This window comes from Trichosurus vulpecula, chromosome 8 (assembly GCF_011100635.1).
Source record: "Trichosurus vulpecula isolate mTriVul1 chromosome 8, mTriVul1.pri, whole genome shotgun sequence".
Classification (NCBI taxonomy): domain Eukaryota; kingdom Metazoa; phylum Chordata; class Mammalia; order Diprotodontia; family Phalangeridae; genus Trichosurus; species Trichosurus vulpecula.
In genome coordinates, this window is record NC_050580.1 from 82,417,801 (window position 1) to 82,432,656 (window position 14,856).

The following is a 14,856-nucleotide window of genomic DNA, read 5'->3' on the forward strand; positions in this document are numbered from 1 at the left end:
TTTTTGACCCAGCAATACCACTACTAGCTCTGTACCCCAAAGAGATCCAAGAAAAAGGAAAAGGACCTATATATACAAAAATATTTATAGTAGCTCTTTTTGTGATGGCAAAGAATTAGAAATCGAGGGGATGCTGAATAAATTTTGGTCCATGATTGTGATGGAATACTATTGTGTTATAAGACATGATGAGTAGGATGCTTTCAGAAAAGCCTGGGAAGACTTAGATGAACCGATGCAAAGTGAAGTAAGCAGAGCCAGGAGAACATTGTACAGAGTAACAACAATATTGTGTGATGATCAGCTGTGAATGACTTATCTATTCTCAGTAATACCATGATACAAGAATTTATGATGAAAAGTGCTATTCATCTTCAGAGAAACAACTGATGGAGTCTGAATGCAAATGAAAGTATACATTTTTTACTTTATTTTTCTTGGGGTTTTTTGTTTGTTTTTGGTCCGTGTTCTCTTTTGCAAGATGGCTAATATGGAAATATGTTGTGCGTGATTATACATGTATAATCTATGTCAAACTGCTTGCCTTCTCAAGGAGAGGTGAGGGGAAGGAGGGAGGGATTTGGGAACTCAAAAATTATTTTAAAAATAGTGTTAACTATTGTTTTTACATGTAATTGAGAAAAATAAAAACATTTAAAAAAGTAAAAAAAAGATACATCATTTAAAAATATTTTATATGTTTTTGAAATGATGCAAAGTTTAAAAAAAACCAGTAGAGAAAGTAGATTTCTAGGGGGGGTGCTGAGTAATTTTTTTGAGAAGGGGGCAGTAGGCCAAATAAGTTTGGGAACGTCTGGTCTAGACGTAAGAAAGTGATGGGCAAAATGTTAATGACGCAGATTAAACTTAAAACTGTCATGGGGTACATTTTTTTTTCTTCCAGGGAGCTGGTTGCTAAATACTTACCAGCATATCGCTGAGTCTATCCCATAAAAACCCTTCTCAGCTCAACCCTTGACTGGTTCATCTTCCCAAAGAGGCTTCTCCAAGAGTGACCTAGGGGTATCTAGGAGGTTCTGTCCATGGGAGCCAGGGTCCCATTACCTCTCTACTCTGCTACAGGTTGGCATCAAGAGCCTCTCTCATAGTTGATCTTTGTGATTTAAGGTTTCTCTTCTTTACCTCCAAAATGGAATGTTTTTAAATGTTGATTAAAGGGCATTTTTATACTGCTTGCTCAGAGTGAATTTTGTAACACCTGTCTGCCTATTCCTTACTGTCCTCACTCCCTATTTCCCACCTCTCTTCTCAACAGTTTTGCCACCTGGACCAGATACATGTTCTGGAGGTTTAACCCTTTCCTCTCTGGAAATCCCATCCTGGGACCTCTGCTGCCTTTACAGGTGATTGCCTTGCTGGGTTCACTATTTTGGCCTGACCCAACCACACTTCACTTTACTCCCTTTCCCCCAGGGGTATTCTCCACAGCCTCACCAACCACCTTGCCATTGTTGAAGTATCTTCTTTCCACTGCTCTAGTTCCAGGATCAAATCAACTTCCTGGAAGGAAGATTTCAATCTATTCTTTCATGGTCCCATTTCTCATCCTCAGTGTTCTGTACAAAAATACTCTCTCCCTGCCTACATCTCCCCTGTGTGTAACTCCCTCTATAATAATGTAAGTTTTCCTGAGAGCAGAAACTGTTCTCTGTATTTGTATCCTCAGCACTCGTGCTTAGCACATAGTAGGTACTTGCTTAATAAAGGCTTTTTCATTCATTCATTTGTTTCCCCAGATACCAGAAACACAGTTAAAGCTCTCGTTCTTGATTATGACACTTGCTCCTGGGACCCAGCTCAACATGTCAAACTTGTCTGTACCACCCCCCAGGACCAGCTGTTTGTCAAATCAGAGAGATTCCAGTTTGAGAAAGAAGGTGCTCATTCCCAGACTGACATACACTTTAAGAGCAGCCAAAGTGTTGTGACACAGGAGTACAACCACCAATCCAACCTTGGGGAGCCCAGACATCGGGGAACTGATCTGACCATCTAATTATGATCTCCATTGCAGTTAAGTCTTTCCTGGGAATTGGTTGATGGCTAGGGCTTTCCTATTACCTTGTCAGGGAATATGGCAAGAATTATCCTCTTCAATTAATTAACAAGCATTTATTAAGTACCTACTACATGCCTGGCACTATGTAAAGCACTGGGTATACGAAGAAAAGCTATAACAGTCTCTGCCTTCAAGGACCTTATATTTCAGTGGGGAGATGACATGTACAAAAATTGGTACATACAAAAGACATACAGAGTAGATGGAAGGTATCCTAGAAGAGAAGGATCTATAGCAAGGAAGGGGGATGTGGTGGCATGAACTGGGAAAGGCCTCCCATAGAAGAAGGCACTTCAGCAGAGTCTTGAAGGAAGCTGGAAATTATAAGAGGTAGAGGGAGAGCATTCTGGGCAGGGGTGGGGCAACAACCAGTGTGAAAGCATGGAGATGGGAAACAGAGTATCATGCATGGCGAACAGTGAGTAGGCCGGTATGGCTGGACCATAGAATAGAGGAGAGTAATATGTAAGAAAGTTGGAAATAGAAGAAAGGAACAGGAGGGAGCGCCAACAATTCATTGGATCAGGAAGGGCTTTTCACAGGAGGTAGAAGCTAAAACTGATCCTTGAAGCCTCAAACATAATTTGGCTACTCTATGGAGAATGGGTTGAAGAGAGTAGAGACTGAAAGCAAAGGGACCATTTAGGAGGTTAATTCAATGGTTCAGGTCAAATGTGATGAGGGGTGAACTAGAATAGTACATATTTAAGGGGAGAGAAGGGGACAGATATGAGAGATGTTGTAGTGGTACAGTGAACAAGACTTGGTAACTGATTGGACATGGAAGCATGTAGGAAGCGAAATGTTGAGGATGATCCTGAGGTTTCAAACCTGGATGGATGACAGTGCTATCAATAGAAATATGAAAGTATGAAGGATGTGTAGGTTTAGGGAAAAAATATTGAGTTCCATTTTGGGAATGTTAAATTTGAGATGCTAATGGGACATCCAGGTAGAGAGGTCCAATAGGGATTTGGTAATGTAGGACTGGGAATCATCTGTACAGAGATGATAATTGAACCTATATCGGAAAAGATGAAATTGGCAGGGGGAAGAGGGGGAGAGAGAGAAGGAGGAAAAGGAGGAGGAGGAGGAGGAGGAGGATGTGGGTGGAGAAGGAGGAGGATGGGGGTGGAGAGAGAGGGAGGGAGGAAGAGAATATAGCAAGAAAAAGGAAGAAGGTGAAGGTCCAGGGTACAGTCTTGAGGAACACACACATTTAAGGAAATATGGAGCAAAGGAAACTGAGGAGCATTCCAATAAAGAGGAAGAAATCCAGGAGAGATCATTTTTTGGAAGCCAAAGAAGGGAAAAGGTTTTCAGAAGGCAGTGGTTGACCGTGTCAAAAGCCACAGACAAGGTCAAATACTTGAAAGAGTGGAAAAACAACAACATTGGGTTTAACATTTAAATCATTGGAAAAGAAATAGTTTCTGTATGAGTATAGGATCAGAGCCAGATTCCCTCCAGCTAGAGAAGTGAGTGGGAGGTGAGGAAATGAGGGCAGAGAGTAGCGATAAATTATCATTACTATTATTTTTAGAAATTTCAGTGCAAACTGAGAGAAGATGCAGCTTGAAGGGATAGCAGGGACAAATGAGTATTTTCTAAGAATAGAGGACCTGAGTTTCTTAATAGGCAGTAGGGAGGAAGCCAGGAGATAAGGAGAAATCGAAGATTTGTGAGAGAAAAAGACTTTTGTAATTACGACCACCAACTTCAATTATCTGACATTTATCTAGATCTTTAAGGTTTACAAAGTACTTTCCAAAGATTATGCCATTTGAATTTCACAACAACATTATATAGCAAGCATTGCAGACATAATTAGTCCCTCTTTGATTATGAAGAAACCGAGGCTCTAAGAAGTTAAATGACTTTGCCCCTGGCACACAGCTAGAAGCAGCTAGGTGTCAAAGTGGATACAGTACAATGCCTGGAGTCAGGAAGATCTGAGTTCAAATCCAGCCTCAGACATTTACTAGCTGTGTGAACCTGGGCACAGGCTGAAACTTGGGTTTCCTCATCTGTAAAATGAGCTGGAGAAGGAAATGACAAACCAGTGTTTCTGCCAAGAAAACCCCCAGAAGCAGTCACAAAAGTCAGGCATGGTTGGAATGACTTAACAACAATACAGTAAATATCAGATCTGAAACTAAGCCTTTCTGACACAAAGAGCAACACTCTATCCATGTTCCATCTATCTATATTCCAAGAGGATAAGGTTTATGATATGAGAGGGGTTGGGGTCAAGGGCACAAATAGAGGGATTAGACTTGGTAAGGAAAAGAGCCTTTCTTAGAAGCAGAAGTAAAGGAGAACAAAATCAGGGCTGATGTGGAGAACTTTTCTCATATGGAGAAGAGAAGAATAGGAAACTCAATGGATAACTTTGATTTATCAGTAAAGAGAGGGAGAGAGGAGAGAGTAGCTATAGAAAGTATGATAATGACTCCAGATTTCCTTATATTAGCAATTAAGCCTAATTAAAAGCTACTTGGTATTTAAAACCCTAGGTATTGAAGCCTAATTTTGAGCTTAAAACCATACAGCTATTCCAAAGTCATACAGAAGGGGGAGTCTCTTACTTAGTTTTAAATACTGTAAGTGGATACCTTTGGGTGTGTGAGAGGGGAGAAAGGTACAGGTAAAATGAAAGGCACCATGGCTAATCAAAGTTAAAGACCTCTCTCTCCAAAGCTCAGGCACCTCCAAGCCACCTGGTATCTCTTTAACTAACCATCTTCCACTTCAGGAACTGCTGCCCGAAGAGTCAAACAGCAGCATCAGTTTTTAGCTCTAACTTTAATCATTAACCCTAAATCTATTTTAGTTTTATATATTGCACATTAATATTTTTAGTTGGAGTTTAAAAGGTTTCACTTCCACCTTTTCAGATTTCACAAGTTATACTACTGCCTGTTTCTGAGTGAAAACGGAGAGTTTCAGGGATCGGTTTGCCTTGAGTAAATTATCTGACAGAGATCCACCCATTTGACTTTTTTTTATTCCCCCTCCCCCCCTTCCCTCCTTCACTATAAGCAAATCACTCCCTGCCTTCTTTGCTCAGCTAGTTCTCGGAGGAGCCGCAAGCACAGATGCGGTGCTACCTTTTCAAACTTCATTTCCCGATCTGAGCAGCTTAATTGAAAGTCCAGTAACCATGCTTCGGGTCATTGTGGAGTCTGCGAGCGATATCCCTAAAGGGAAATTTGGGAAACCTGATCCAATTGTCTCGGTTATTTTTAGGGGTAAGACAACTTTATTTCTTAGTACCAGGGTCATGTTTGGATTTTGATATAATGCAGTTTCTCGTTTGTCGGGTAGAGGTGTTTTATGATTCTGATATAAGGAGATTGTACTGTTTGCAAAGACCCTCTTTGATTAGTGGGCTCTTGTTACCTACATAGAACAGGAAATGGAATTGATTATTTTGGATGATCTCTCCTTCCCCACTCTCTTCCCTCCCTCCCCCCCCCACCAGGCTCTGAGACTTATCGTAAGACCTGAAATTTGAACCTCTGGGGGAAAAATGATTGCTTTGTTTTTTAAAGGAACACATGTTGACTTATCAGCTCTGGTTTCTGTTATTAAAAGTCTATAGAGATTTCAGCTGCAAACTTCAGGTTTTTTATACATAATTCCTTCTGCCAGCCATAAGCCTGCTTTAAAAAGTAGTCAGCTGTCCCAGCAACTCATGCTCACTAATACAATTTCATGGTGATAATCCTTTTGATGCATTTTTGGCAATGCAAGGTGGGGGTCATAGGAGTATAGCTCTAGAGCTAAAAGTGAGCTCAGAAACCCCCCCCCCCCCATGTATTACAGATGAGGAAACTGAGGCTCAGAGGGATTTGAAAAAAAACTTGCTGAAGGCCACATATTTAGTAAGTAGCAAAGCATTGGTTTGAAACAAGTCAAAGGATCAAAGATTTGGAGCTGGAAGGGACCTCGGAGGCCATCTAATCTAACTCCCCCTTTTTACAAATGAAGAAACTGAGACCTAGGGAGGTTAAATGACATGTTTAAGGCCACACGAATAGGAAATGTTAGAGATGGGGTTTAAACCCAGACCCAGATCTTGAGTTCTTTTTACTGGAGTCATTATTTGTGGGTTAGTTAATGCATTCTTAAACATTTTTAATGTTTTCCTTTCTAGATGGAAATTATTTAACTTTTTGGTGTTTGAGGCAATGCTTGTTAAGTTCTTTATGATTAGAGGGATCTCCTTTGTGGAAAGATTCCTGGGCTACTAGCAAAAAGATTAGTGGATGGGGAAGACTAGGCTCTAGTTTCTGTTTTCTCTGTGTGACATTTTGGGGATAATTGAGCCTTTCTGAGCCTTGGGTTCCCCACTTATTAAATGAAAGGGTTGGACTGTCTAAGTAAGATCTCTTCCAGTTCTAAGCTTCTATGAATCTGTGAGAAAGTTATTTTTCTGCAAACTCTTGTGATCATTGACTTTTACCCAGAATGCTGGATGGAACTTCAGTTTTTAGAGACTGACCATTGGCCATTTGCAAACACAGAGTTTAGACACTAGAGCCCATAACAATTAGAGGGTAAAGGGGAAGGGGTGAAAGGCGAAGGCAAAGAATAGAAACTTAGACCCATTCCTCGTCTCCTGTAGTGCATGCCTCTTCTTTCGCTTATAGATCATTCATCCTTTTCTTTTCTTTTTCCCTTCCCTTCCCAGTCCAATTCCAATTCAATTCAATCAGCTTCACGTGGTTGTTGACATCAATATTATTATTGCTGAAGTGAAGAGACATTTATTGTTTGCTGCCTGTAGGACACTTACAGGAGAGGCAGCATGGCATGGTTAGAGAGCAGATCATGAAGATGAGAGGATCTGAGTTCTGGTCCAGCTTCTGACACATCCAGGGGTGTGACTTGGGGCAAGCCAATTAACCTCTAACTGCTCCAGGCAATTTAAGATACAAATTGAAGAGCAAGTGTTGATTTGTATTGGTAGGTGGAGTTTCCTCTAAGGTTCAGTCCAAAAGAAAAAGGGTTGGTGGGATTCCATTGTGTGGGGTACTATTGTCTACTAAAACAGAATCGCGTGTGGTTGGAAATATTTGCTAAAATATGACTAAGGAATCATGTGAATTTCACTTAAAAACAATACACGCTTACATAATGCCTTATTATCACAAAGTGCCTTATAAAAATTACCTACTTTGGTCACGATAGGGTCACAGATCTAAGAGCTTGAAGGAACCTCAGAGGCCATTTAGATCAACCCCCTCATTTTACAGATGAGGGAACTGAGGCCCAGGGAAGTTACATAATTTGTCCAAGGTCACACAAGGAGTAAGCATTAAAGGTGGAATTAAAAGGTATATAATAAGCATCAGAGATATTACCACAGTTACAGATTAGATATCTAGAGAACTGGGTCCCAGTTCTATCACTAACTAGCTATGTGACCTTGGAAAAGTCATTTAATGTCATTGGTCCTCAGTTGCCTAATCTGTAGGGCCTTTGGCCAAAACAGAAAACAGGGTTAGGGAGGAGAGAACGTGATAAATGATCTGCCCATGGTTACTCTGGCCTCAGACACTTACTAGCTATGTGACCCTGGGCATGTCACCTAACCCTGTTTGCCTCAGTTTCCTCATCTGTAAAATGAGCTGGAAAAGAAAATGGCAAACCTCTCCAGTATCTTTGCCAAGAAAACCCCAAATGGGATCACAGAGAGTTGAATAAGACTGAACAACAACATCCCAGCTAGTAGAAGGCCGAACCATGATGAAAGCTGACTTTAAGTATGGGAAGTGCTGTCCTGCAGAAGAAGAATTAGACTGTGGCCTGGGGAAGATGCTGCACTGTATGGTTGGGTGAGCAGGTAGAGAATGAGAGAGAAGGGAGGTCACCGATCAAGTCCAGGGGAGAAAGCGCGCTGCCCTGGACATTGACACCCTGGGGTAAAGTCTCCCTGTCTCTGGCTCTGCCCATCTGTAAACGGTCTCCTGCAGCTCTGGCATTCTATGATTCTATGAGAACAATATATTGTTTTGAAATCCCAAAGAATCCTGAGTTCTTTTATGCATCTGTGCATTATGCTCATGTATGTGAGTAATGTAGAAAGACTTCACCCATGACTGAAATTGGAAACTACTTGGATGAAACTTGATAAAGCATGAAAATGAAAAGGGAAGAACAGTGAGTCAAAACAGAGCATGGTTGACTTGTTGATAGTACATCAAGGCTGTTATGGAAAATGACTTGGTTCCTTTAATGATTATGAGTTCATCTCAGGCCCTGGAAGTACAAAGCCAAGTGCTAAGATGGAAACTGAAAATTTCTGTTAAACTGGGCAAGCACAGACCACTTAAATGACCACTCTGGATTGGCATTTCGCTCCATTCTCTTTTTCAACCATTGCCTTGTAAACTGAGGCATGTGTCCTAAGGAATCTGGATCTCTTTTTCCCTAGAGAGGACCTTGGGTACTCAAATTCCTCTTTTCCTCAAAGGGGAAGTAAACCTGAGGGAGATGATGCCTGCGAAATCGAGAGTGATCTTTATTAAGCAGGTATAACTTGATCATGTGGAACAGACAGCCTAATGCTGAAACAGCTCATTTTGAGAAAGCAGGAACATGGTTTATATTATTTTCAGACAAAGGAAGGTAGGGAATTGACTGGTCCAAAGACGGAATGTGTCTCCAGGCATGATAGGAGGGGGAGTGGCAGGAAGCAGGGGGAGTAAGGAATTCCAGGTACAAGGACTGTAGCCTTTTGATACATCAAACGGAAAGAACCTAGACAGTTCAAGGCTCAAACATAAACAACAAGATAGGGGGATGTCTCCAAAAGTCCCGTAAAAGTAGGATGTTTCCGAGAATCTAAGGCTAGCTAGGTTGGTTGGTTGTCATGTTTCATTCTCTAAGAGGACCAAAATGATAATCACTATGGTGGAGTCAAGTTACAGTGTGTACAACTTTGGCTGATCAGACCAATACAAGGTTGGAATGCTCTACCACAGGTCAGGCACAAATAGTCCATATGAACATTTGGAGTGGAATGTCTCTAAATTTGTGCATCAAACATTTCTTTTGAGCTACTGCAATTCTGCTTTGATCATAGAGCACAGCATCTTCTTTAATTCGGGCACTCCATGCAGAGCAGTCCTTTGCCAATGTCTCCCATGTCACACAATGACTTCCAAAGTTCTTCTTGAGAGGTTTGTATCACTTCTTCTGACCACCATGTGAATGTCTTCCTTACATGAGTTCTCTGTAAAATAGTCTTTTAGGCAAGCAGACATTTGGCATTAGAACAACGTGGCCAGCCCATCATAGTTGTGCACTCTGAAGCAGAGTTTGAATGTTTGGCAGTTTGGTTTGAGAAAGGACCTCAGCGTCTGCTACCTTATTCTACCTTATCCTGGTCTTTAGAATCTTCCCAAGACAATTCAATTAGAAGTGATTCAGTTTCTTGGCATGGCGCTGGTAGACTGTCCGGGTTTCACAGGCATACAACAATGAGGTCAGCGCAACAGCTCTGTAGACCTTCAGTTTGGTAGACAGTCTAATACCTCTTCTTTCCCACACTTTCTTTCGGATCTTCCCAACCACTAAGATAGCTCTGGCAAGGTGTACATCAGCCTCACCAACTTATCTCCAGAGACTACTCAAGGCCAGCTTGAGCTAAGCCAGCTGCAGGGTCACTGATTCTACACTTCCAGCTAGTTTCACTCTTGTTCACCACAAAGGATTGTTGGTTTGTCAAGTCATTCTGTATTGGTCAAATCAGTCCCATACAGCCCCCCTTAGTTACCTGGATAATGGGGGTGGGTGCTCAAACAAATCGAGCTAGTTAGCAGATCTATTTTCACACCCTTCAACCATCTTCAGTACCTTTGCACTTCTCTCTGGTCATTTGATAATGGCTCATTTTATTACGATGAAGACAACTGATTATACCATTAAGTTGAATTGGCCATCACACAGAGACTTAGAGATGGAAGAAATTGTAGAGATAGTCTGGTCGAAACACTTTAGTTGATGAGGAAACTGAAGCTGAGAAGTTAGGTAATTTGCCCAAGATCATCCTAGCATCAGAGCCAGACCTAGAAGCCAGGTCTGTCTCCCAAATTCTACTCCCACCTTGACAAGCTGCTCTCCAGCTTTTGTGGGTGCTATTTGATTGACCATATTGCCAGGTAGTCAGAGACTCAAAGGACTAAGAGCTGGATGGGGCCTTAGGGAGTTCAACCCACTCATTCAAGCCTCTCACTAAGTACCTTGTCCGAGGTCACATAGGTAGTTGGTGGCAGGGGAGTCATTTGAACTCAAGATCTTTGACTATACACCCTGCTCTTTTTCTACAGCACTATATTGCTATAGATGATCTTTGACTGCATCTCAATCTTTGGATTCCTGGCATGGCGCTGGTATACTGTCCAGGTTTCACAGGCATACAACAATGGGGTCAGCACAACAGCTCTGTAGACCTTCAGTTTGGTCTGGAGTTGGAGATGATCTTTGCTAACACCACCTTAGTGCCTTATTCATTTTCCTTTTATTTCACTTGACATACAGAACCTTTGATAATCCTAGCATCTCCTTTACCCCTAACTTTATTAAGCATGTCAGGGAAGGACAAATCGCAGAGAGATAATTAGTGGAATGGATTCTAAACTCATTTTCTGCACGTTTGAATTACAGATGAATGGGCTGGCAGGTCTGAAACCCAGTGAGGCTAGTGCAGCCAGCTGGGGCTCTATTTCTGGAGACTCACAGCAGCTATCACAGGCACACACTGGAATTTTAAATGAAAATGCCATTGCAGGCCAAATGTTACTAGTTTTGTTTTTTTTTTTAATGAAACACACACACAGAGCTACACTCGAACTCACAGATACAGTCAGTAGTTGAGGAAAATCTATTCATGGCCAGAGGCTGGCCAGTCAACTCTAAGTCATTCATCAACACTCCAGATGCACTTGGTCCAGCCTCATGAAAGTCAGAGCTAAGAGATACTCTGCTTGGTGTTTCCTTCTCCCAGTATAAGAATGAGTATTTTGTCAAGATGTCCATAATTACATGTAATGTTCTCGGGGGTTGATGTAGGATCTTCCAGGATCTGAGTTTTGCTGATCTTTGTCACAGCTCCAGTCTTTGTAACATGTCTGACTGTAAAGTGGATACATCTGCTGAAGCCCATCTTCCCCCTCTGGATGTTCATCTTCGTAGTCGAACTGTCTGCCATTTACCACAGTAGTATGCTGAAAGCTGCCTATTTCTCTTTCTTTGTACTGACTCTGCAAAGGAAAGTGTTCTCTCTGATGTGTGATTTCATTTTGAGGCACAGGAAGGGATCTTTCTTCACACACAGGAGGTGGTTTATGTGTGGGTGGAAGATCGATCACTTTATCAAGATAAGATGGCCTTTTCTTCCGAGGAGTCAGCAACACAGTCACAAAGATAGTAATGATAAAAGGTGCAAGCATGGCTCCAATGACTGCTCTAGCTACTGCTATGGAAGAGGTCTGCTTAAATGGAACGTCTAATATGTAGATGATCTTTTGGGCACTTCGTTGGCCAAGGGAATTTGTAACCTTACCGATATAAACACCGGAATAATTGTAAGTCAGTGGATTGATAAAATACAGAATATTCTCTGAAGTCTCTAAACCATCAGGTCACTGTCCATCCAACCTGCTCCGTTTAGACTGTGAAGGTGGTGGATTTGCATCTGCATTACACTTAAGATTAACATTCATTCTTCCAACAAACCAATTCCCATCATACCCTGTGACTGAAACTTCAGGGGCATAATGTATATCCAACATAAAAGAATATCGAATTTCCTTTTCCAAAGCAGGATGCCTCACAACACAAGTAATACGTCTTCCTCGAGCAAATTTGGTTGGAATAAGCTTATATTGGCTTACGATTGTCACAGTCTCGTTTGGAAAAGAAGTTACGGTGGATTCCATTTCACCAAGATCACCTTCCCAGTCTATCTGTGCAACTGGTTTTCCGGTGGCTGCTGTACAAATGGCTGCTACTGTTTCATTTCCACCATCAATTAAAGGGTATGGTCCTTTTTTTAAGCTCACAGTAGGTTCAACCAGTACAGTTACAGTTGTAGATGACTGTGCATTTCCTAATGGGAATGTAACTGCTTTGCATATATATTCTCCTGCATCAGAGAAGTCTATGTTGGGGAGAATAATTGTTGCATCGTTAAGTGAATGATTTTTAAATAAGACTCTTGATAGGCCCCTTGAACAGAGAATCCATATTGAGGATGATGAACCGCAACAGTCTGTGAACTTTTGCCCTGAATCTTCTCCCATGAAACTTGTTTTTTTTTGTTTGTTTGTTTGTTTTTGCCAAGGACGCTGATTTTTATTTTTATATGAAAGTTTCTTTTCAAAGTCGAAAGGTAGGCTTACGTTCCCCTAACCCACAGACCCACCAGGCACAATATAAGATAGACCAACCATTTTATTTTCCTCTGATCGGTTCAGGAATGTTGATGGACAGCTCTCTACATGGGCTTTGGAGGGGGGTCTGGGGGCAGCACCTGCAGGTCCGAATCGGGGCGGGGGCGTCCGATCCTTCCAAGCCTCACGGGAGCGATTCCTCACTACCTTGCTGTGGATCGCGCAGCTCACACAGTAATGTAGTTTCACATACAGTTTGGGCAGCAGTCGAAGACGCTGACCTCGGAGATGTCCCTGACGGCCGCAGCTTCCACGATGTTGCGGATTACAAATTTCTTGATGGCCTTGTCCTTCGGCACCAGTTGGTGCAATGGATGGGATGCACGTGGCCGCGGCCCTTCTTGGCGCGCCCGTTGTTCCTCCTCTTCTAGGTCATCTTGGAAGCCAAGAACCGGAAAAGCTTTTTTTTTTTGTTTTACAGGTGGAAAAAACCCTACGACTTATTTTTTTTTAAACCATTTATATCAAACAGCAAAAGATCTAAAGAATTTTAGTGTCATTATCCACATCATAGAAAAGTTCTGGAAAGGCACAGAAGAGAATGTTCCCATGCCAACCAGGAAATGTCTTAAAACTGCTGCATCCTAAATTTTACTGTATAAACTGTCATTTGAAAAGCTTAGCAATACACCACAGCAGAAGAGTTGGGTAAGTTCTTTGAAGGATCAGAAAATCACAGATCTGTAGTTGGAAGGGAACCAAGGGGCCAATTCCATCCTTTTGCTGAAAAGGAAAATGAAGTCCATGGAGGTTTAGCAACCTACTTGTCTAAGGACAAGCATAGTGAACATCAGAAGCAGATAAATTAAACTCAGTTCTTCCCAGGTATGTACTAGAGTCAGTCCTAACCAAGACCTATTGTTAAATTTTCAGTGAGCATTTACACCTTGGAAGTCTGCAAATCAGGGCTCTTTTTGTTGTTTAGTGATGGAGAAGAGAGAGTGATGGAGAAAATGTTAATATTGCGATTGTTTAGACTTGAGAAAGTGATGGAGAAAATGTTAATAATGCAAGTGTTTAGGCTTGAGAAGGTGATGGAGAAAATGTTAATAATGCAAGTGTTTAGGCTTGAGAAAGTGGTGGAGGAAATGTTAATGATGCAAATTAAACTGTGAGAGAAAGTTATTAAACATTTACTAGCACACTCTTGGCTCTTCCCATAGACTGTGAGCTCCCTGAGGGCAGGGACTGTCCTTCGCCTTTCTTTGTATCCACAGTAAGTTGTGCTCTTACTAAATTGCAGATCACTGCCTGACTGTCTTAGAAATGGGATTTAGATCAGGTCCTCTTACTCTTATCTGAGACATAGTAGTTGCAGTGTGGTGGGGTAAAAGACCTTGGTTCTGACCCTTTCTACCTATATGATTTCAGGCATTGGATTAGACTAGTTAGCCACTGAGGTTCTTTCTAACTTTCAAGTCCTATGATTCTGTGATACTTACACTAGTTACCTAAAATAGTTGTGATGAAAGTACATTGTAAATCATTAAGCACTACAGAAAGGTAAAATTTTATTACCTACAAGCGAGGATAATAATTCCATTATTCATCAGCAATGTGCCTTAATTTATGCAAAAGATGTGTGTCTGAAGAGTTGTGTGCCATTATGAAAAAAGGGAATTTCCTCAATCTACTGTGTTTCTTTCATTTTGGGATGAGCTACAAGCAGAGTCATGCAGGGATTCTATTTCTGGCCAAGTTTCTTTGGCAGAATCAGACATGCGTGAAGACGTGTTCATCTGATTCCCCATGGTTTGTGAAGGCAGTCTTACAAGCAAAAGAGACCTTAGGTTCTCTGTCATTCAAGAGAACCACATAGCTGACAGGACACAGACACAATTTTCAGGGTCAGCTGGACACTCTACTCACCTTTAGTCCTGTGATTATCCAAAGAATTTTTGGGGTTTGTTTTGATGTTGCTTTGGTCTCTCTGAGCATTTGCAACAGATTATCTCTGCTTTGGAATTCCCCCCTTCTCCTGACTGGTAACCTCCTACCTTTTTCTAAAACTTCCATATACTCCGTGCTGGAAAATCTCTTGTCCCTTGTCTGAACATCTGGGGCCTCACTGGTCAATCCAGAGCTATCCCTACCTATGGCATCAGAGATGGGAAAGCGATCAGGCATGCCTGATGTAGAACCTACACACTCCTTACATAATCCTGAGTTAGTTCTCCTGATGTGGAGGTGATGAAGCACTCATATCTCATGCATCACCTAGGAGGAGTGATGAGCGATGGCAAAACCTAAGCATGTTCAGTCAAAAAATTGGCCTTTTGCAAAACCATCACTGATACCTACCTCTCTTCTTAT

General features: G+C 41.6%; 1 protein-coding gene across 1 annotated transcript in view; it reads left to right on the forward strand.

Annotated features, from left to right (window-relative positions):
• Window positions 1-5,150: 5,150 nt before the first annotated feature.
• MYOF (myoferlin) overlaps window positions 5,151-14,856 on the forward strand; it is a 153,647-nt gene continuing 143,941 nt past the window's right edge. Inside the window, exon 1 of the mRNA XM_036735055.1 lies at window positions 5,151-5,331. Coding sequence (XP_036590950.1) covers window positions 5,244-5,331 — 88 coding nt within the window. The 5' untranslated portion in view covers window positions 5,151-5,243. The remainder of the gene's footprint in view (window positions 5,332-14,856) is intronic.